The sequence below is a fragment of the Microcebus murinus genome, chromosome 11 (genome assembly GCF_040939455.1).
Source record: "Microcebus murinus isolate Inina chromosome 11, M.murinus_Inina_mat1.0, whole genome shotgun sequence".
Taxonomy (NCBI): Eukaryota; Metazoa; Chordata; class Mammalia; order Primates; family Cheirogaleidae; genus Microcebus; species Microcebus murinus.
The window spans coordinates 99,751,690-99,773,298 of record NC_134114.1 but is presented as its reverse complement, the minus strand read 5'-3'; the positions used below and the strand labels follow the sequence as shown (position 1 = coordinate 99,773,298).

The 21,609-nt window shown below is 33.9% G+C and overlaps 1 protein-coding gene across 1 annotated transcript in view; it reads right to left on the bottom strand.

Moving 5' to 3' along the window:
- Positions 1 to 21,609, bottom strand: part of ADAMTS19 (ADAM metallopeptidase with thrombospondin type 1 motif 19) — a 244,675-nt gene that overhangs the window by 172,102 nt on the left and 50,964 nt on the right. Inside the window, exons 4-6 of the mRNA XM_076008346.1 lie at positions 16,325 to 16,497; positions 15,044 to 15,127; positions 14,239 to 14,396 (exon numbers count right to left, since the gene is read on the bottom strand). Coding sequence (XP_075864461.1) covers positions 14,239 to 14,396; positions 15,044 to 15,127; positions 16,325 to 16,497 — 415 coding nt within the window. The remainder of the gene's footprint in view (positions 1 to 14,238; positions 14,397 to 15,043; positions 15,128 to 16,324; positions 16,498 to 21,609) is intronic.

The following is a 21,609-nucleotide window of genomic DNA, read 5'->3' as shown; positions in this document are numbered from 1 at the left end:
TAAAAATAAATTCTTTTGTACAAATAATAGATATCCTGTGATTCATTTTAATAGTTATATGATAAATTGAATCACACTTTTGTGTCCAAAAATCTAATAAAACTAAGAATAAGATTAACTAATTTTTTTATTTTTTTTTTGAGACAGAGTCTTACTCTGTTGCCCAGGCTAGAGTGAGTGCCTGTGGCATCAGCCTAGCTCACAGCAACCTCAAACTCCAGGGCTCAAGCAATCCTCCTGCCTGAGCCTCCTGAGTACCTGGGACTACAGGCATGTGCCACCATGCCCGGCTATATATTTTTATTGGCCAATTAATTTCTTTCTATTTTTAGTAAAGATGGGGGGGGCGGTCTCACTCATGCTCAGGCTGGTTTCGAACTCCTGACCTTCAGCGATCCGCCCACCTCCGCCTCCGCCTTCTAGAGTGCTAGGATTACAGGCGTGAGCCACCTCGCCCTGCCTTAACTAATTTTTAATTCTAAGAAAATGGAAGATTCAATGTTATGGCAAATTTATTTATGATATAATTTTTAGACACTGCTGTCCCATTTCATAGATAATATTTCAAAAACAAAATCCCATCTTGTTCTGAATTTTATAGGATTTCATTGTTTTATTCCAAAAAGTAGTATCTGGTATTGGGATAAAAATTTCCATTTGAAAAAAAATTGGAAGATCTCTACTTCATGTAACACAGAACTAATTTCCATATTGAAGATTTAAACATAAGAAATACAATTTAAAATAATATAAATATTTATATAAATATAACTAGAAGAATATAAATTATATAAAATAACATTTTATATAAGATTGACCAAAATTTTATATCATTTTAATAAGGGTAGTCATTTTAATAAGGGTATGAGGAAGTTATTATTATATAAATGGGATCTAACTCTGAATAATATTCTGTAATTTTTGCTTTTTATTTGACCACCAAATCTTAGTGAGCACTCCCTAAAAATACTTCCTTCTTGTTACCAATTACTGAGGATTCCATGGAACATACTTTAAGAGAATTTAATAACTAAGAGTTATGAGATTTGTAGGCAGATTATAAGAAAGCAAACTTTATATCTATTTCCTATGAGTTACATGACCTTAGGCAACTTACTTCCTGTGCCTCAGTCACTGCATCTAAAAAATAGAGGTAATTATAATATCTACAACATGTGTAGATATTATATGTGTAAATGATTTAACACATATAAAACATTAAAAACATAGGTTCATTGTGAAGGTCAAATGAGTTAACAAATACAAGGCATTTTTTCTGTTTTTTTAATTTTATTTTGTTTTATTTTTTTATTTCAGCATATTATGGGGGTACAAATGTTTAGGTTACGTATGTTACCTTGCCCCCCCAGTCAGAGCTTCAAGCGTGTCCATCCCCCAGATGGTGCACATCACACTTATTATGTATGTAAATACCCATCCTATCCCCAACACCTGCCTGACACCCAATAAATGTTATGCCTATATGTCCATTTAGGTGTTGATCAGTTAATACCAATTTGCTGGTGAGTACATGTGGTGCTGGTTTTTCCATTCCTGAAATACTTCACCTAGTAGAATGGGTTCCAGCTCTATCCAGGGTAATACAAGAGGTGCTATATTGCCATTGTTTCATAAGCCATTTAAAACAATGCCAGGCACCAAGTAAGCTATCAAAAGTTAGCGGTGATGTTTTGTTGGTTTTTCTGTTGCTGTTATTGTTGCTGCTAATATTGTATCACAATATAAGCAAATTTCTATTGATAGGCTTTTAGGTTCTATATCACCTTTACTATTACAAACGATACTGAAATTGGTATTTTTGTGTGTGTGAATGAGAAATGAAAACTATCTTTTTTAAAAAAAAAATTCATCCCTCAGTTATAGGATCTGGATGTGAAACGTAAATGAAAAATATAACTTTAAAAATTAAGCACATACTTCTGCTGATTCACCAATGAGATCTACATTGATAAATGTATTATAATGATTATTTTTCAGTTCATATCTTGCCTGGCCCATCAGCAGCATTTGTGATTTAGCACCTATACATACATTTGTAAATGTTCCCTGAATGTTTGAAAAGGATACTCTCTGTTTGGAGCAGAGTTCGATGCATGCTCATCAGATTTAGCTATTACAAATTTAGGTATACAATTCTTCATTGGAATGACCAGTTTTGGATTGCTTTTTATGTGTTTCTGAGGAAGGATTGTTAAAATTCCATTGTGGTTCTAAAGCTTTTTGTTTCCTTTATGATTCCACTTTTTGCTTTGTTTCTTTCAAAGCTAAGTTATTAAGTACCTAATTGTAAATTTTTAGAAATTATTTTGAATTACTGTTTTGATTATTGTGTAAAAACTATATTTATCACTTAAGTATTCATTTTTAAAGTTGACTGTGCATGATATTAAATACTAATATGTTAGTAATGCATTAGTATTTGCTTGGCATATCTTTTTCCTTTGTTTTACTTTCAGTTTTCATTTTCTCTGAGGCTCTTATAAATAGCATATGGTTTAAATTTTAAAAGCTAGTTATATAATATCTTTATAAGTGAATTTAATCCTTTTTGATTTTATTATTGACATATTTGGATTTATCTATTATCTTATTTGTTATTTCAATTTACCAAGTTGTATTTCTTTGTTCTTTTCCTCTTTGTTTTTCTTTCTTCCTATCAGTTTTATTTTCATCTCCCTTTTTTCTGCTATTACTTTGAAAGTAACATTAAATTGTGTTTGATGTATTATTACCTTTACATTTTAAAGTACAGTGTATTGGTTCTCTATTGCTGTGGTAAAAATTCCATAAAACAACACAAATTTATTAACTTACAGTCTGAAGGCCAGACGCCTGAATGGGTTTTCTCAGGCTGAAACCAATGTGTTTGTACGATCGTGTCGGGGAGCTCTGAGTGGGAATCTGTTTCCAGGTTCCAGAGGCTGCCCATTTCTTGACTCCGGGTCCCTTTCCATCTTCAAGGTCAACAATTACATCACTTCAACCTTCGCTTCCATCATTTTCTCTGATTCTGATGCCCCCTTCTTTCTCTCACACCTAGATAACCTCCTCATCTCAAAATCTTTAACATAATCACATCTTCACAGTCTTTTCTGTCATGTAAGACAACATGCGCACTGGTTCTGGACAGCAGACTCTTAATTTAAGGTCATGCACATCTTTGGGGGAACATCATTCTGACTACCATATAGCCTTCAAATGAGTGAAGCTAAAAAGTGCCGTTAGCCTCCTCCTGAAAAAGGCAAGGACATAAAATGCTTTTAATGCAATCTCTCCTTTCAATCCTTCATGTTTTGTCTATTTGATATTATACCTACACATTGATTTTTTAAATCTCAAGTTAAACAGTTTTTAAAACCATCATTGCATATTTAGCTCTTTGCCTATATATTTAGCAATTTCTTTTCTCAGTTATGTCTTATAGATTTACTTTCCAGAGAGTTCATTATTCTTTTCCTTTAAGTACATCTTTCAATATCTCCTTCAGTGAAGATGTGTGAATAGTAAACTCTTCCAGTGTTTTTTGCCTTTATTTTCATTATTTTGCATTTATTCATAATAGAACAGTAGCTGAGTATAGAATGTTAGGTTGACCTTCAGCACATTGAAGGTATTATCTCATTTTATTCTAGCATTCATAAATATTATTTAGAAGTCTGTGATCATACTTTTTGCTCTTTTTTATGAATTTGGTTTCTAGTTCATTTTTATATTTCTTTTTGTATTGATAGTTCTATAGTCCCACCAAGATATGTCTAGGCACCAATGTGGTTTTTATTTATCTTCTTTGGCACCTGGTATATTTTTCAATCTGAAGATCCAGGAACATGTAAAAACATCTTACCATTATTGATTTAGTTAATCTCTCTGACATTCTAGCTATTCTCTTCTCCTAGAACTCCTTTAGGAATATGTTGGTTCTTTTCATTCTGATGTCTGTAACTCTCAAAAACTTTCTTGTGGGGGGAAATGGGCATTTATTGAAACCTTAAAATCTGTACCCACATAATATGCCAAAATAAAAAAAATAAAAAATAAACTTTTTTGTATTTCCATCTCTTAACTCTATGCAGCCTTCGGGGAGAACCCTTCAGATCTATCCTTTAATTTACTAATGCTCTTTTCAGCTGGATCTAATCTGCCCTTTAACTTAGACCTTGAGATTTTAAGTATAAGTACCATATTTCTTTTCCAGTACCTTTATTTTCCTCAATTTTCAAATCAACTATTCTTTTTCTCAAAAACATCTTATTGTCATATTTTGAATTTCTGGTTGTTTTTAATTGTGTGAACATGCTTATTTTATGATCCTCTTATCCTCAATATTTTTTTAAAAAAATTATTATTCTTTATTGCAGCTCTGGGTTCTCCCAATTAAAGATTTTGTCATTGTGCATTCTGGAATTCTATTCGAACTCAGTCAGTAGCACTTTATTGGTGCTTGTCTCGTGCGGTGCAAGTTGAGGGGGAATCGCTCCAGAGCAGTTTCACGTGTGCTTTCACTAAGCACTTCAACTTTGGAATCAGAGTCACAGTAAGGAATGCCCAGGGGAGCCATGTTTTGCCCAACCTGGGGTCATGGGTAACACAAAATGCTTCCTGTCCACGACCTGTGCTTGCAGGCAGAGCTTTGACTCACTCACACTTTTATTACAGGTCTAAGCACTTATGATTTCCAGCTGTATGTAACCTTTAAGTTCCACTTCCCCGCTTTGCACAGCCTCATTAAAACTCAAGAACCCAAATGTTTTAGTCCAACAAACTTCTTCGGGGAAGCTACCACGTTACCTCAGACGCTCAGCACACTTGTTGCCAAAGCTTGCTTTGTTTTTGTCTCATCTGTGCATGTAAAAGGATGTTTATTATATCTTTCTATAGTTTATAGATGTCTATAATGGGAACATTTTGTGATTTTTATCTAGTCAGCCAGATTATCACATAATTAAAAGAAGTGAACTCAATCTGTGACCTACCATATAGGAATTAAGTGTAGTAAAATGATAGGTTTACTGTTAACATTAGATCTTAATATGCATGAAAACAAGCCACATAGGCCTTTTATTATTACATTTTTACATCATGCAGTTACTTTTACCAAATTCTTTAAAAGACTGCAAAAATGCATCAAAAAGATGTTTACATTGGCCTCAGTTGCTTTTAATATTTGTTCAAAAGTATCTTTCTACAATTGGGGATTACATTAGTTATAAATCATTATAAAAATTAGTGATTGCTACTATATTGTTATTTTTCTTCCAAAAGTTTAAACAGAAAAAATATATGTATGTGTCTAGCCATGAGTATAAATGAGCTACAGAATGAAGTATTTTAATATTAACAATTACTAAATATTGTTCTCTATTTCTTCTGGCTAATTTCTGACAGAGACAATTATCTGAAACATATAGCATCTACTCAATTATAAGAGTAATGGAGAGAAGGGTAGAGTTGGAATAGAGAAGATAAAACATAACCATCAATAATATCTTTTTAAAACAAGGCACAAAATGGCCTTATTATAAAATTTGTTTAAATCACACTCAATATTTAGGAATACACCTATCATTCTGCAGTTATAAATAGCAAAAATAATTCAAGTATGTATCACATGAATTGCTTCATAAAAAAATCACTGGAAGAATTATTATTCCTGTGGGTCTCTTAGCTGAGAACATGTCTCTAATTTTTCATTAGGACTTAAGTAGGGCAGAAATTCAGACTCTCTTGCATGTTATCCCTCCTCCCTTCCTTTCCTCTCTCAATTAACTCTACTCTCAAATACTTGGCTTTGGTTTGTTTTAGTAGCCAAGCCTTCCCCTGCCTCTGCTTTACAATGCATGCCAGAGATACTTTGCCAGATAAGGGGTCCATTACCCATTACAGAGGCCCAGTCATCAGACTGAGGAGGCAGTGGGTCACCCCCAAAACACAGTAGACACAAGGTAGTGTTACACCGTGCTATCTCCTGATTACTGTGTATTTCCAAATAGTAAGAACAGTATAACATGTTTTCATTAGTTTGTACAAATTTTAATATTTTACTCCAATATACTACCATTTTTTTATTCTGGTAAATCTATACACTAGTTAACCAATTCTTGATACCTGAACGTTGGCTGTTACCACTTGATACATTAATCTTCATTGATTTTATATATGGAAAACATAATCCTATCAACATTGCCCGCATATGCCTTAAAAGTCTACTGGTCCAACTAAATGAATATTGCAAAGTGGATGCATTTTTTGTTAATTATTAAAAAATAAATAGCAAAGAAAACAAATTTTGATGAACTAAAATTTATTTTGTCAGCATTGGAAGTTTTAATATTTATGCCTTTGTTGTAATAAATAAAAAGATCATTTTGAAAACATGCCAAAATTAGAACTCTAGATAAATGAGGGAAGACACATTGAAATTGTATCCTCCAAAACATAACCAATCTAGCTACCGTACCCTGAAGTTCTTCCAAAGTAAACTAGCAGTCAGCATCGCCTTCAATAAACAGGATAAGAAACTAGAAACTGTGAAAAACAAGACTGCTCTCCATCACGACATTGATTCCCAGGGTTATAAGGAGGGCTTTATAAAATTCAAGTGGCTCCTTGACACTTGACAACCCCAACTGGAGTAAACCCTGCACCCTGCCCACTGGCATCTCTCTAGTGGGAAGCCACCTTCTTTTACATTATATTTGCTGGTGAGAGTATTCGAGTCATCAACTTAGCTTACAACCATAAAATTTGCCCCGAGACTGAAGCCCACTTTTCAGAAGCTGCAAAGTGGAAAATATGTTAAGGCAATGTGAAAGGCCCGAGTCCTGCAAACCCAGTGACGAGGTTACCAGAGCCTCCCTCTTCACTGTCTTTCCTGCAGCCTGGTTCTTCAGGCTTTCCCCTGATTCTGAGAACTGCACAGAAGCTTTCCTACTTATTACAATAAACCAAAAAAAGTAATCTCTTCTGGGGCTCAACTTAGGCAAAGTTGGTCTCTGTGGCTAAAAATCAAAGCCAAACGATAAAGGAAAGTATATTCCACTGGTGGTTTAATGTATTCAGAGTCTGAGTATAACTATAGATGAAGAGGAATGGAAAAGGCTTTCTGGAAAAGGCTTTGCTTATTTTTATTATAAGCAAATTGCAAAATACATTTAGCATTTCTATGTATAGGGAACTATAGAAATAAAATTCTTCACAGGGACACCAGGCCTGGTTGTACAGGTTGCACATTGCATAATTCTAGGGACACATTTACATACACAATAACATAAATGGTCCCCTCTACTGTTGTGGAGAGCACAACCTATACAATTGGTGGGATTCATTAAGTGCCTCTCACATGCAAAGCATTAGCTAAGGGGAAGGACACAGAGATAAATAAAATAGGCTTCTACTCTGAAGGCACAAAAGAGGATGACACACGTCACCTCTGTGATAAGGGCCCCAGGATCAGTGAGAAAGAAGTCTGGGGAATTGAATTAAATAATGGATAGTCCTATTTTTCTACTGCCTTTGCCAGCAAACAAATGGAGAAAGAAACAACCAAAACAGATGACATTGAATAATACGGCAATGCAGAAAGTTAAAGAATCACATAAAATCAAATCTTCACCTTAGGGCCAAGAATCACTAAGTGTAAATAAAATATATTCAGATGTAGGGGAAAAGGGATTCTGTGTGTGTTTTCTAAATACATAATACATCATCTCATGATGCATGAGGCTGCAACATGGCTATTTGATTTACATAATGAGAAACAAGGGACCCCATCTGTAACTAAATAATATGACAAAGCTATGACAGATGCACTGCCTATTGTCTAGGGCACTTAGAATCCACCACAAAGCCAGTTTCTGTTCACTTAGCAAACAAAGGAATAAAGCACATTGCTTAAAAAAAACACAAGTTGTTTTACCCTAAAGCACTGGAAGTACCTCTCACCAAAATTGAGGAATAAATTGTCAGCAGCATTTAAAAACCTCAGCTCAGACTATAATTCTTAAATCTTCAATTCTTCAATATTCAGCATGTAGCAAAATTCTATTTTATTTCCCAAGTAATGCATATTCTCATAATAGAAGTTAAAATATAATTTCTAAACATACTCTACATACTACGTATTGCATAAAAGTATCCTGTAACTACGTTGTAAACATGTGTTAGCATTTAGGGTAGATTAAAAAGCATTTGCTCTGCATGTATAAAATATCGGTAGATGCTGACAAACTATTCTCCTTCATTCACTGTGGGACAAGGCTTTCTCTGCTTCCAGCATCATAGCAAGTGAAAATCAGCCAGCTAAAGGAATGCTTTATTCCGAAGTGACCTACCACCATTTGATCAGTGAAGACTAAATAAATATTTGTGTAATTAAGGAAAAAGTATCTCTTTTTACTTAATGTAAATGTAAAGGTGATCAGATCCTTAACATTTTAAGGAAGCTGCGAAAAATAAAACAAAACAAGAAAAATGTTAATCTCCACGAATTCCATGTTCTTATCTATATTTGATAGGCTAAACTCATGACCAGGCCCAGTTTCTAGTAAATGCTCATCTCAGACAATTATTAAATGTTGCATATTATGTGAGCACATTAGTAGGAAGAAACTTTAGCTCAGATATTTATTTTGATCTCGGCTAAAATGCATAAAGTTGTTATAAATCCAGACCTATATGAGGTAATGTATCTGTCAAATTGTTCTGTGTAATACAATGAAGTAAATGGTTTAAAGCTGACCTAGTTAGTGCTTGTGGGCTCATAGTAACGAAAACACAGAACATGTTCTCCCAATTGTCACTCTATGATTTCTTAGTGTTATTATCACATTTCACATTTCAATCACAGAGAAGGCTTAAGTCCATGTCCCTTGAAAATACTCTTTAATTTAAAAATTCAATTTTATTAATGATGGTTTGGTCTGTCATGTTTATTGAAATGCTTTTGGTTTATGTATAACACTTCTGAAAGTTAGTTTCAAACTAATGCCATTGGCAAGTAAGATAGAAAATTTAATAAAACATATAAATTGCGGAAATATCTTGATTTAATACAAAGCACAGAATAATTTTTGAATGAATCATTTATAGGTATATCCCAGGGTACTATAAAACTCTACAGTGAGACTTAGATGCATCTTCATTCTTGGAAATTAAAGGCTACATTTCATTTTTTTCAATATAAATCAGAACTTAAGCAGAATTTATTGGCCTTCTCAGTTGCCAAAGTCTAACACTATCATTTCCATAAACTCACATAATGAAACTCTATGATGCAGACTTCAGGCGCTCTGAGTCTACTTGAGCCAAAACAGAGAATTTGAATCCACATGATCACAGGTCTAGGAAGCAAACAAATCTCTATCCCCCACACCACAAAAAAACTTTGAATACTTTCAAAATAAAAGTACATCATTTTGATCCTCTAGAAAGAAGCTGAATATTGGATGTAGGAAATTTTTTAACTTTTTTTAGATTTTTGAGGAGATAAATGGCATTGGAAATAAGGAATGAAATTAATGCCACAACATTGTTGGGGAGAAACAAACCTTGCATGTAGACTATGATCCCAGTATTGTAAATATATGTATTTACTTATATAAATAATCATAAAATAAAACTGAAGAAATATACTTAAAAATGTTAACTACAATTCTTCCTAGGTAGTAGGATTATAGACTAATTTTTATCCTTATTCTTGTATTTATCAAATTTCCATAATAAATACATTGTATTTGTAACAAGGGAAAATATAAATTAGTAATCAAATTATAATTATCATTCTCTTTAGTCCCATAACCAATATTTTCCAAGATCTGCTACTACAGAAAGGAAGAGACTCATGGATCTAAGATGTTTGGCTCAGACTCACCTCAACCCACCCTGCTGCAGGTCTCCACTCCATCCACGCAGGTCTTCCTTCTATCCCCTCTACCAGCTTCAATTTACTACTGTTCTTTCTTTTAACCAACTTTTTTATGGTAGAATTTACATTAAATACACATAATTTCAATGAGCAGATGGCTGAATCTTGACAAATGTATAAACTCCCATATTCACAGCAAGACAGACAATGTTCCCATGGCCACGGAAAGTCTCTGTGCCTCAGTAGTCAGTTTCCCCACCCTCCAACCTGGCCACATAGGACATCATGGATTAACTTTGCCTGTTCTACAACTTTACATAAATGCAATAATCCTCTGATCTCGATTTTTAATTTGGCTTTTTCACTCAGTATATAATGTTTTTGATACGCTTCTATGCTGTTGCATTTATCAGTAGTTTGATGAAGAGTATTCAGTTGTGTGAATACACAATATATCCATTCACCTGTAAATGAACTTTTAAGTTACTGACAATTTTTGGCAATGATGAATAAAGCTGCTATAAACTTTCAAGTGAAAGTTTTCTGTGAGTAAATGTTTTTACTTTTCTTGGTTAAATATCTAGAAGCTAATGTAGGTTATATGGTATGTGAATGCTTAACTTTGTAAGAAACTAACTGCTTTCCAAAGTGATTGAATCATTTTACAATCTCACCAACAAATGAGGAGTGTTCTATATCCTCACCATTTTGAGTGTTTTCTAAACTGAAGCCATTCACAGGTATGGATTTAATTTGCATTTCCCTGATTATTAATGCTGTTGAGCATCTCTTCTTATGCTTATTAAAGACTCATATTTTTTCTTTTTATTATTGAATTTTAAACATTTATATATGTGCATAAAGCACATATACATGTACACATTCTGGATACAAGTTCTTTGCTAGACAAATGAATGACAACTCTTTTCTTAAATTATAGGGCTTGTTTTTTCATTTCCAGAATGGTTTTTGAACAGAAGATGGTTTTCATTTTGGAGAAGATCAAATTATTATCAATATTTTTGATTAGTTTTTTTTTTTTTTTGCATCCTGTCTAAAAACTTATTGTCCTCCACTTGTTCATGAAGGCTTTCTTCTCTGATTTTTACTAAAATAGACTTGTAGCTTTCATGATTAAGTCTATAATCCATTTTGAATTAACATTACACATGATGTTAACTGGGTTGACATATATTTTTTTTCACACAAGTGTCCAGATATTGTAGTACCATTTTACAAGTAGACTATCTTTTCATCATTGAATTATGCTGGCGGCTTTACTGAAATCAATTGGCCATATATATCTGAGTTTATTTCCAGACTGTTTATACTGCTTTATTCATCTATATCACTTTCTGCTGAAACCACACTGTCTTCATTTCCTAATCTTTATAGTAAGTTTTGAAATCAGATAGTATAAGTCCACCCAATTTGTTGTTCTTTTTCAAAACTGTTTTGATTCTTCTATATCTTTTGCATTTCTAAATAAATATTGAAATCAGCTTGTCAATTTCTATTTTTAAAAAAAGCCCAGAGAGATTTCCATTGGGATCATACTCAGTCAATAAGTTAATCTGGAGAAAATGGACATGTTAATAATATTTAGTTTTCCAACGAATGAACCTTATTTAGATGTTTAATTTCTCTCAATAGTGCTGTATACTTTTCATTTTAGAGGTTTTTCTATATATTTTGTTAAAATCATTCTTAAGTATATATCATGGATTTGGAAGTTCCTATAGATTTTTTCCAATTGTTTATTTTCAATACATATAAATACAACTATTTTTTGTAAATTGACTTTATATTTGGAGGTCTTGCAAATCCAATTATAAATTCTGGCCAATTTTTTGCTAGATTTCTTTGAACTTTCTTTGTACTGAGTCATATCACCTGTGAAAAAAGAGAGTTTTTCTTCTTTCTTCCTAATATTCATCTCTTCCGTATCTTTTTTCCTATCTTATTATATTAGCTATGATTCTTAGTAAAATATTGAATAGAAGTGGTAAGAGGGGACATCCTTGCCTTGCTGTCAGTCTTAAGAAAAAAACATTCTGTTTTAACCCTTAAGTACAATGTTAGCTGTAGATTTTTTTAATAGTTATCTTTTCAGAGATTAAGATAGTACCCTTAAGAATTCAATAAGTATTAATATTGTTGGTTGATAGAGTTTCTCTTTCTCCAAATCTTCAGTAATAGGGTTTTGGGCAGGTGGGAGGGGGGAGGGGGGCGGGTATATACATACATAATGAGTGAGATGTGCACCATCTGGGGGATGGTCATGCTGGAAACTCAGACTTGTGGGGGGGGAGTGGGAAGGGCATTTATTGAAACCTTAAAATCTGTACCCCCATAACATGCCGAAATAAAAAATAAATAAATAATATTGTTTCATTGTATTTTGAACTTATTTTTTTGATGTGAAGACAGTCATTGATCTGAACATCAGATGTATTTCTTTTCTCTAGCTGATTGAAAAATTTTTCTTTAACTTTGGTTTTCTGCAATTTTCCTATGATGTGCCTAGGGCTCTATATGTTGTCATCAAATATGAGGAATTTTCTACTACTATGTCCTCAAGTAATTTTTTTTACCCATACTTATTCTCTTCTGAGACTCTAATTATAAATACATTAATCTGCCAAATCTAATGTCTAGGCTATCTCAAGGATATTTTCTGTTGACTACTTTTCCTTGACCATAGGTCATATTTTCATGTTTTTTGCTTGAGTAATTTTTATTATACTCTAGACATTGTTGATAACATATTTTAGAGACTCAGGATTCAGCTGTCTTCCTCTGAAGAATATCTTCAAGGCAGGTGAATTATTGGCTTATCACCCTGAACCTGGGTAAGTTTGAATTTATTCTTTAGTGGGGAGGATGTATATAAAGCCCAAGATGATTTCCAAGCCTCTATAAATTGGTAGGACTCTGCCTCCAAACTCTGTTTCCCTAAAGATCTTGCTGGTGCTTGGTTTCAAGCTTTGTTAGGGCAGGTCGAGAGTAGGCATTTCTCTGAGTTACATTTTTTTACATGAAGGTACACCTTTTTTGTTTTATCTCCTAAATAAATGCTAGGAGTGATGACAAGATATCGGAAAATTACTCCACTCCAGTCACTTGAATTTCTTCAATTCCTAATACCCTTTTAAAATTTGAACTCCATACCAGCAACACTCTAGTGCATTTGGGGCAGTTTCTCTCTGTATGTATTCAGACCAGCCCTTGTCGAGTTCTAACAGATGATCTGCACATGTAATTCTTGGCACCTTTCCACACACAGGACTTTCATCTCTGGTGCCCTCAGCAGGGCCACTGTGCTTTCACTAGATTCCAACTTCTGCACCAGTCAAGAAATAGTCTCCAGGCAAAAAGCTGGGTTCAATGTGAGGCTTTGCCTAATAAATTTTCCTTCTTTCAGGGATTGCAGACCTACACAGCTCATTCTCCAATGACTAAAAGCAGTTGCCTTTTCCAATGTTATGATCATTTATTGAAGAAGTCCAGTATCAGTTACAACTACATAGCTGAAAGTAGAAATCTAGTTGTGCTCTTGCATAAAGATTTTTTTCAACATTATGGAATTTTTTCAACCCTAATTTATAATACAATTCTTCAACAAGAAGCTATCATGAATTTAACAAATGAATTTCAGAAAATCATGTTTAAGTATGTTACTGTGCTTTCTGTGATGTGAAATGCTAATGCTTTTGATGACTAAAATTAAATTGCTAGTGCAAAATGAATTGCCATTCATTGGTAACATCTCTAAGCAAGACAAATTCATAAATAATTACTAACATAGAGTGCCCATATGAAGTTATTGTTGCTTACTGTCCCACCTTCTTATATTTACATATTATACTTAATGCAGTACTGCAAATGTTTGTGAGTAATACATTCACAATGCAACTTGTAGTTAACTAGCTGGAGACTTAAGTGAAACTGTTTTCTCAGATGGAACCAGAAAGTCTGTCAATTGTGAAATTTAACATATTAGGTTACTTTATATTGTGATGACTGAAAAATACACAGTGTAGGTTGATAATTTTGAAGCTCCACTGAAATTTACCACAGTTTTAACTTATCATCATCAATGGCTATGCCTTTGACTTCAAAAATTTAGGGTAAATTTTTATTTTAAATTAACCAAATATGTTTTCAATAAGCCATCCAATGACTGTTCAGAAATCAGTATTATGAATTGAGGGAGATGACAAACATTATTATACCAAACATTTTGGAGCACAAAATCTGGAATAAAGGCACTGTATCAAGGGATTAATGGGATTAACAGCATAGCCACTGAATTAGGAATGCCATTTAATTGGCTTTGGAAAATGTAAATGTACCTTGTTATAAGTATAGCTGCATCCACTGAAGTCATGTCTTCCCCCCAGCTTGTTGACATCTCTAAATGTATATCATTCTTCTTGCCAAATTCTTCATGTTGCCACTTACAAAAACTCTCTAGCATTTTCTCTCCATGGTGCCCAATATAGAGATCTGCCTGCAAACAAAGATATTTCATTTCAAGGCAAATTACATGTAAGTATATAAAAAACTGAGAACTAAAGGCCCTTCTTGAATTACTAAAGCAGACTGCTGACCATAACGTTAATTAGAACCTGGAAGACATTAATTTAGCCTGAGCTAAAAATCTTATAACTTTGTGAAGGTGCACCTTATAATGCTATTCTGAAAAGGAAAGAGGTGCAGTGGAACATTAAGAATGTGGAACTTTTAGGCATAACTCATTATTTCTACCAAAGTTTTCTAAAGTGCCTGTTAATCAGCATGTCAAAATGATGCCACAAACATCCTCCATTTAAAATCAATTACAGATAAGAAAAAGTTTTAAGAGCAGACATTTAAATAAGAGAATAAATGTCATTTAAATGACCTTTTTAAATTAAATTTTGTAAAGTTAAGGTTTATTTTCAGGATCCTTGGAAACTAAGAACATTCCATTTTTCAAATAAAATTGAGGTATTAACCAAAACAAAAGGCCAATTTTAGGTATACTTTAAGTGTCTCAGTGAATATTTCTGGGTTTTTAAGTCAATAAAAGTACATTCTTAATATTCCTTTATTTAAAAATTTCTGAAGACAATTTCTCACCCACTTAATTGAATAAAAAACTCAAGACTTTCTTACTGGAGTTTCATGGAGGAGAATAAGCTTTATCACACGAAGATTGACCTGCACACCAAGACTCTTGTGTTGGAAAAGGTTAAAAACCTAAAAACAAATAAAAATAAAAATCCTAAAATGAAACTGAAAAACATCTTAATTTTTCTTAAGGCCCAGACACAGGAGAAGTCTCAATTTAGTTGAGAAATCTTATTTTTAAAAAAAAAGTGGGAAAGCAAGGAGATGATTTTTTAATGTGGTACCTTGATTTAAAAAAAAACACACACACACAACTTAGTGCTTATTTAATTTATATCTGAAAATGTATAACTGGCACACCAAACTTATGCTGTCAGAGACATTATAAACACCACCTAGAAGAGACTGAAGTCGTCAGGCTCTGCTAGTCCACCCCTGCAGAACACGAGTGGAGCGCACGGAGGTGGCCGAACACGGACAGAAACACCTGAAGTGTGAACAAACTCTGTCCACTGGAAAGATAGCCAAATGGTAGCAAAAACAGGAAAAATGGGAATATATTTGTCCTCACATCAGTGGTTCTCACCATGCCTTAAATAGTAACTGAAATTATAAATAGACACTTGCCTTTAATCTCTGTTTATTCTCTTTTAAGAACCACTCTTTATTCCAACCTTCTGATTTTTCCTTGAAAGAGGTTTACCCATCAGAGCATACAATTAAGTCAAAGGATTAAATTGGTAGTAAGCATCCCTAAGATGCTAGAAATAAACTGGATTTCCACAGTCCAGAAATCTTCAACCAAAGTTAGCCACCTGCAATTCAGCTGGTTAAAATGTTAGCTATTAGCTGTTAGCTTTTATTCATCACCTATAATCACATCTGACATCCAATTTTATATACCTATGTAGGAGTTCAGTGGATTGGCAACAATCACTTTTATACCACCTCATATTAATCTACAGTCCTTCCAGTGGGGCCATGTGTATAAGCAAATACAACCTTTCTGCTAAGTTCAACAAATGGCCTTTTGTAAAAAGAGAAGAACAAGAAGGGCACAAAAAAGGAGAGAACTGAATAACAGAGTTTTGTCACATCAAAATTAACAATGAAGCTGTTTTATTTACTAGAAGATGTAAATCATTATTTTGAAATGGTTTTTTAGATGGATCAATTTGTTATACCTATTTTTTCTTTTTTACTGATGTCAATAAAAGAAAGGAATAGTTATAGGTGAATTTTTTTTACATTTCATTATAAATACTCAAACATTTCTTCCTTAGAGTTTTCTTGAAAAATTCCAAGTGCACTTTAAAGTTTGCCTACCATATTTAAGATGGTTAAAATGAATCTCCTGGCTGCATCTGCTCCATGATAGGAAACCATTGCTGGGTCTGCAACCACTACAGTCTCTATGTTGTACTCTTGAGGCAATTTGTATGAATATCGCTTCCCTCGTCCACTTTCTGGTACTTTTTTAGACCTAGATCTTCCTTTATCTGCAACAGAGAATTGAATTTTTAAATGCATCTCTATACCAGCAAAGTGAATAATATCCAGCATCTGTAATGGTAAGCGAAATCAAATAATTTCCCTGCACGCATGATCTGAAAGGGCATTTGACTTTGGAGTCTGACTTTTGAATCAGATAGACTGGACTTCTGCCACTTATTAGTTCTGCCATTTTAGAACACTAACATTATCTAGTCAGCCTCAGTTTCCTTATCTGTAAAATGGATAATAACACCCATGTACCTTCTAGAGCTATTGATGACTTATAATTAGATCACATTAGTAAAATGTCTAGTACAGAGCTCCATATAAACAAAATAACTCAATAAATACAAGATACTATTACTTTCTTTCTGACACCAATGGCAAAATGAAGGTCTACTTGCAAGAAGTGGCTTAAATGACTTCTCCCCATATCCTAATTTCAGGCAGGTGTCCCTGATTACTAAATTATTATACATGGATCACAAAGGATTTGGCTCCACCTTCCATCAGGAGCTTCTAGAAGTTATTACCTTAGAGGACTATAGATTCCTCAAACAGAGGCAATTAAAAACAGTAACTGCAAACAAAAAATATTTGTAAGTTCGACTACATAAAAATTAAGAACTTCTGTTTATCAAAACATGTCACTATGAGAATGCAAAGCATGCTAGGAAGTAGGAAAAGATACTTGAAATACTTTTTCAGAATAAAGAAATAAAGAGCTACTCTAAATCAATGATGGATAGCCTAATTGAATAATGGGAAAGGACTGGAACAGTCATTTCTCACAATAGAATATTTACATAGTAATTATCATATGAAAAGGTGCTCACTCTCACTAGTTTTCAGGGAAATACAAATTAAAACCACAATAAATCAAATAAATTTATATCCCTAGAATGACTAAAATTAAAAAGACTGACTTTATCAAGTGCTGACAAGAATGTGGGGACAGCTGGAAGTCCCACACACAAACATGCAGGGAGTTTAGATGGGAATAAGCATTCTGAAAAGCTGGTTGACAGTGTCTACTGAAGCTGAGCATCTGCATATCCAGCAAACCACATGTGCAAATTATTCAGAGTAGCACCATTTTTAATATTTCAAATGATCATTAATATTAATAGTACTGGATAAAGGAATTTGGGCCTAGTCACATAAACAAATACTGTATAGTAATGAAAAGAAACCAGCTGCTACAACACCCAAAAAATATTAATATGAATGAACCTCATACGCAATGCTGAGCAAAGGAAGCCAATTACAAAATACTAGGTAGTGTGATTCCATTTATACACACATCAAAAACTGGGAAAAAGGAGTGTTAGAAATCAAGATAGTGAGTATCTTGGAGTAGAAGTTAGTGCCCAAGAGTGGGCACAGGGATATCTGGGTGCTGATATTTTCTATATTCTGCTCTGGGTAGAAGTGATGGTTATATTCACTTTGGGAAAATTCAGCAGTTGGATATATCATTTGTGCAATTTCCTGTATGCATGTGGTGATTCAATAATCAATTTATGATTTTTAACAGCTTTATTGAGGTACAACTTACATGCCACAAAATGCAGCCATTTGAGTGTACTATTCCATCAGTTTTAATAAATTTCTACAGTTGGGCAACCATCTCCACAGTCCATTGTTAAATTAGCTGTCACTTTTCCTGTCCTTTCCATTTACCAAAATTCTGTTGATGTCTCTAAACTGCTATCATCTCTTTTCCCAAACTTGTACTTGTTGACTGACAGATTCTATATTTCTTTAACTTTAATTTCAGTGGAGTTCCTGGAAGTGTGAAGAGAAACACACTTGTTCAATTAGTCATATTTCCCTGGATATCTTTAACATTGTTTTGAATTCAGGCATATGTATTTTCATAATTCTAGTTCATCTTCTTGGTTTCTAATAAATTACTTAACTTGAATCTTGTTCCAGGTGCCTTGGCGTTAGCTTCCTTATTCTATTCTATTCTACTAACCACCTATTCTACTTTTCTTTGCCCCCTAACATCTTTTCCTAGCTACAGGATTAATTTATATCTTGGATTTTTGACCTATTATTTTGACTTCTAGGCCCATCTGAGTCAGCTCTGAGATACAACATGACCAGGATCTCACCGTCATTGCTGGAGACTCCCCTGGTCTAGACTATCCCCAGAAGTTACTGTTCCTCATTTTTTCGAACAATGACACAAATTTAAAAATTACCTAAGAAACCAAGTCTTACCCAAATATCACCTAGAGTCAGTTAACTAGCATGTTATGAAAATAAATGCAAACATTACTTATTTATGAAACAAGGCAATGAAAAATGACAAAAACAACAGTAGCCATCTGAAATACAATTACTATAGTTAAAAGTAAATTTTAGGGATCCAGATTTAGCATCAGCAGTTAATACCAAAGACCTTAATGAAGGACGAAATAAGAAATTGGTTTTATGAGTATCTTGAAGTCTAAGATAGTCAGAAATTAATTGTGTAGTTTTTAAAATTGTGATATCAGTTCTACCTAAAGTCACACATTAGTATGTTATGATATAAACTTAAGGTAGATACTTAGTAGGGAACATCTCTACAAGTATCAGAAGAAACTCATCTTGGCAGGATCAACACCTTATAAGCTAATCATGAGATATACACATCCCATTATACCTATATGTGTGTGTGTGTGTGTGTGTGTGTGCTTCTGGCACCGCCTTTCCTGGATGAACATGCCAACGACATTAAAAAGAAACGAGAAACTGGATACTACCCAGCACATGCTCACCAAGTGTGACAAGTGACAGCTTCTCGCCAGGGTTAATATCTACCAAGCAAATGAAAATAATATGGATGCATCCAATAACCAAAAAGTGGCACCTCCTTCTACTTGGACACTTTTCCATATTTTCTCTTACTTTCTCTTAGTTATCACCTCCCCATTCTTAGATTGTAGGTTAGATGCTATAGCAGAGACTATTAATTGTCCATCAATATCCAGTCTCCCTCTCTTTCCTTTAGTAATAGAAGGCCCTTCTCCACACCCATTCCCACTGTTGTTTTCTACCAGCACTTGCTGTTCTCAACCTGCTGTTCAACTTGGTATAACTATGTAAGTATTAAAGAATGGAATTTGAAAGAACTGGTATGTATAGCTTCTTGGTCACTCTTTATGAGAAAATTGCTTGTGTCTTCCTTTATTTCCTTCATTCCATAGGCTAGAATCCAGACAAAGTATGGCAAGCTAAGGTGGCTACTGCAGAAGATAACACTTTTGGGGGATGTCAAACAATAAGATTGAAGAAATCCAGGTCACTGGATGATATCATGGGTCAGAGCGACTAATCTGCCCTGGTCTTCCTGCACACATTTGTACCAAAACATGTTGGAGAAATAATCTTCTACCTTATTTGGACCATCGTGTTTTGAGGTCTCTGCTGCAGCCATTTAGCCTGCACCGTAGCTAATACAGATGGCTCTCATCGCCCTTCAGAGTTAGGTGCCTGCTGTGAATTCCTTAATATAATCCACTCGTGTCATGCTCCGAGCTACCTGCCTGGTTGTCTCCATCTCCCCCCAAAATTAGCAGCTCCACAAAAGCAAGGACAGAGTGTTTCCATTGCTTATTACGTGCCATGTGATAAGAGCCATCAATATGTACTAAAAGAATGACCCTCAGTCTATATGTGGCCCTAAAAGTAATTTCATGCATTCTAAATATTGCAGCCTGAATGTTGCCAGATGATCTGTTAACTAATTTTTCAATGAATTCTATCAATGTTAAATAAAGAATTCAAGTTTGTCTTAAAACACAACAGACTTTCATGTAATATCTTATAGCTGTATAATTTTGAAGCAAGTAGGGGACAAACAGGTCTACCATCTATCTCCCAAGACCTCTCCCATCTCTTCCTTCTCCCACTTATCTCTCCTTTGCTCACCCCATCCCATCGGCCCTGGCATGCTCACTGGTAAGGAACTTTGGGCTAGTTGTTTTCTTGACCAAAAGATACCTATTCCAGATGTGTTACTGACACATTCTATATGAAGAAGCCTTTCTAACCTCTGGCCATAAAAGGAACCCACCCTACTCTACCTCGTCTGGCATTTCTCACCTCCCTATCTCGCTGAATTTCTCTCCAGAGCAGGATAATAGTACCCAGTAAAGACTCATTGAAATAATGTTTTGTCTCCTCTGCTTTAAAAGTGTTATAAATTACTACAAATAATATCTATCTAATGGCTCTCAGTTACTCTCTAGTCTTAAGAAAATAAATCCATTTCAACTACAAAAAGAAGGTGGCATAACTATTGCTAAAATTAAAATGGTCAGATCCTCAAAAGGGATCAATATATAATAATCACTTTTCTGCAAATAACATGTGTAAACAACTTTTAGAATCATTTTGATGAAAGTTTAAACTAGATTAAAACTATGAAGCTATTTTTTAAACATAAACTCCTTTTCGAGATTGGTAATATCACTATATCATTTTAAATGTTTTTAATAAACCACTAAGTATATTAGAAAGAGTTTTCTGTTATAGAGTATCTTATTCTAGTAAATTAACTGTAAATGCAATGCATGACCTAAAAAATTTAAACCAGAATACCCTAAAATATGCATCAATAAAGCTTATCACTTTTTAAACAGAATTATAGAGGAGTCAAGACAATATTTATTTTTAAGCAAGCCTTCCACTATAGGTCCAATTAAACCTCATGACATTCACAATCTAAGTAGATGTTTTAAAACCAAGTCTGTGGTCAAAATGCATAGACACAAATCTTGGCTCTGCCACTTACTAGCTTTGGGACAATTGGGGCGAAAACTTAATTTCTCTGCTTCTGTTTCTATTACAGATAAAAATTACACATGAACAGGGATATGTATACATGTATATGTAATTTGTTTAGTGCAATGTTTAACTCGTATTAAATGTGAAATACATGTTAGCTACTATGATGACATTTTCAATACGGAAACATGAAGTGTGTTTTCAGATAGCTCCATAGTTGTTATATTTCTAAGTATGGGTACATGCACAGTTACATGGGTCAAGATATACCTAGGCATATACTCTATCCTCTCAGTAAAATTTTGATTTTTAACAAACTATTGCCCTTTGATTAT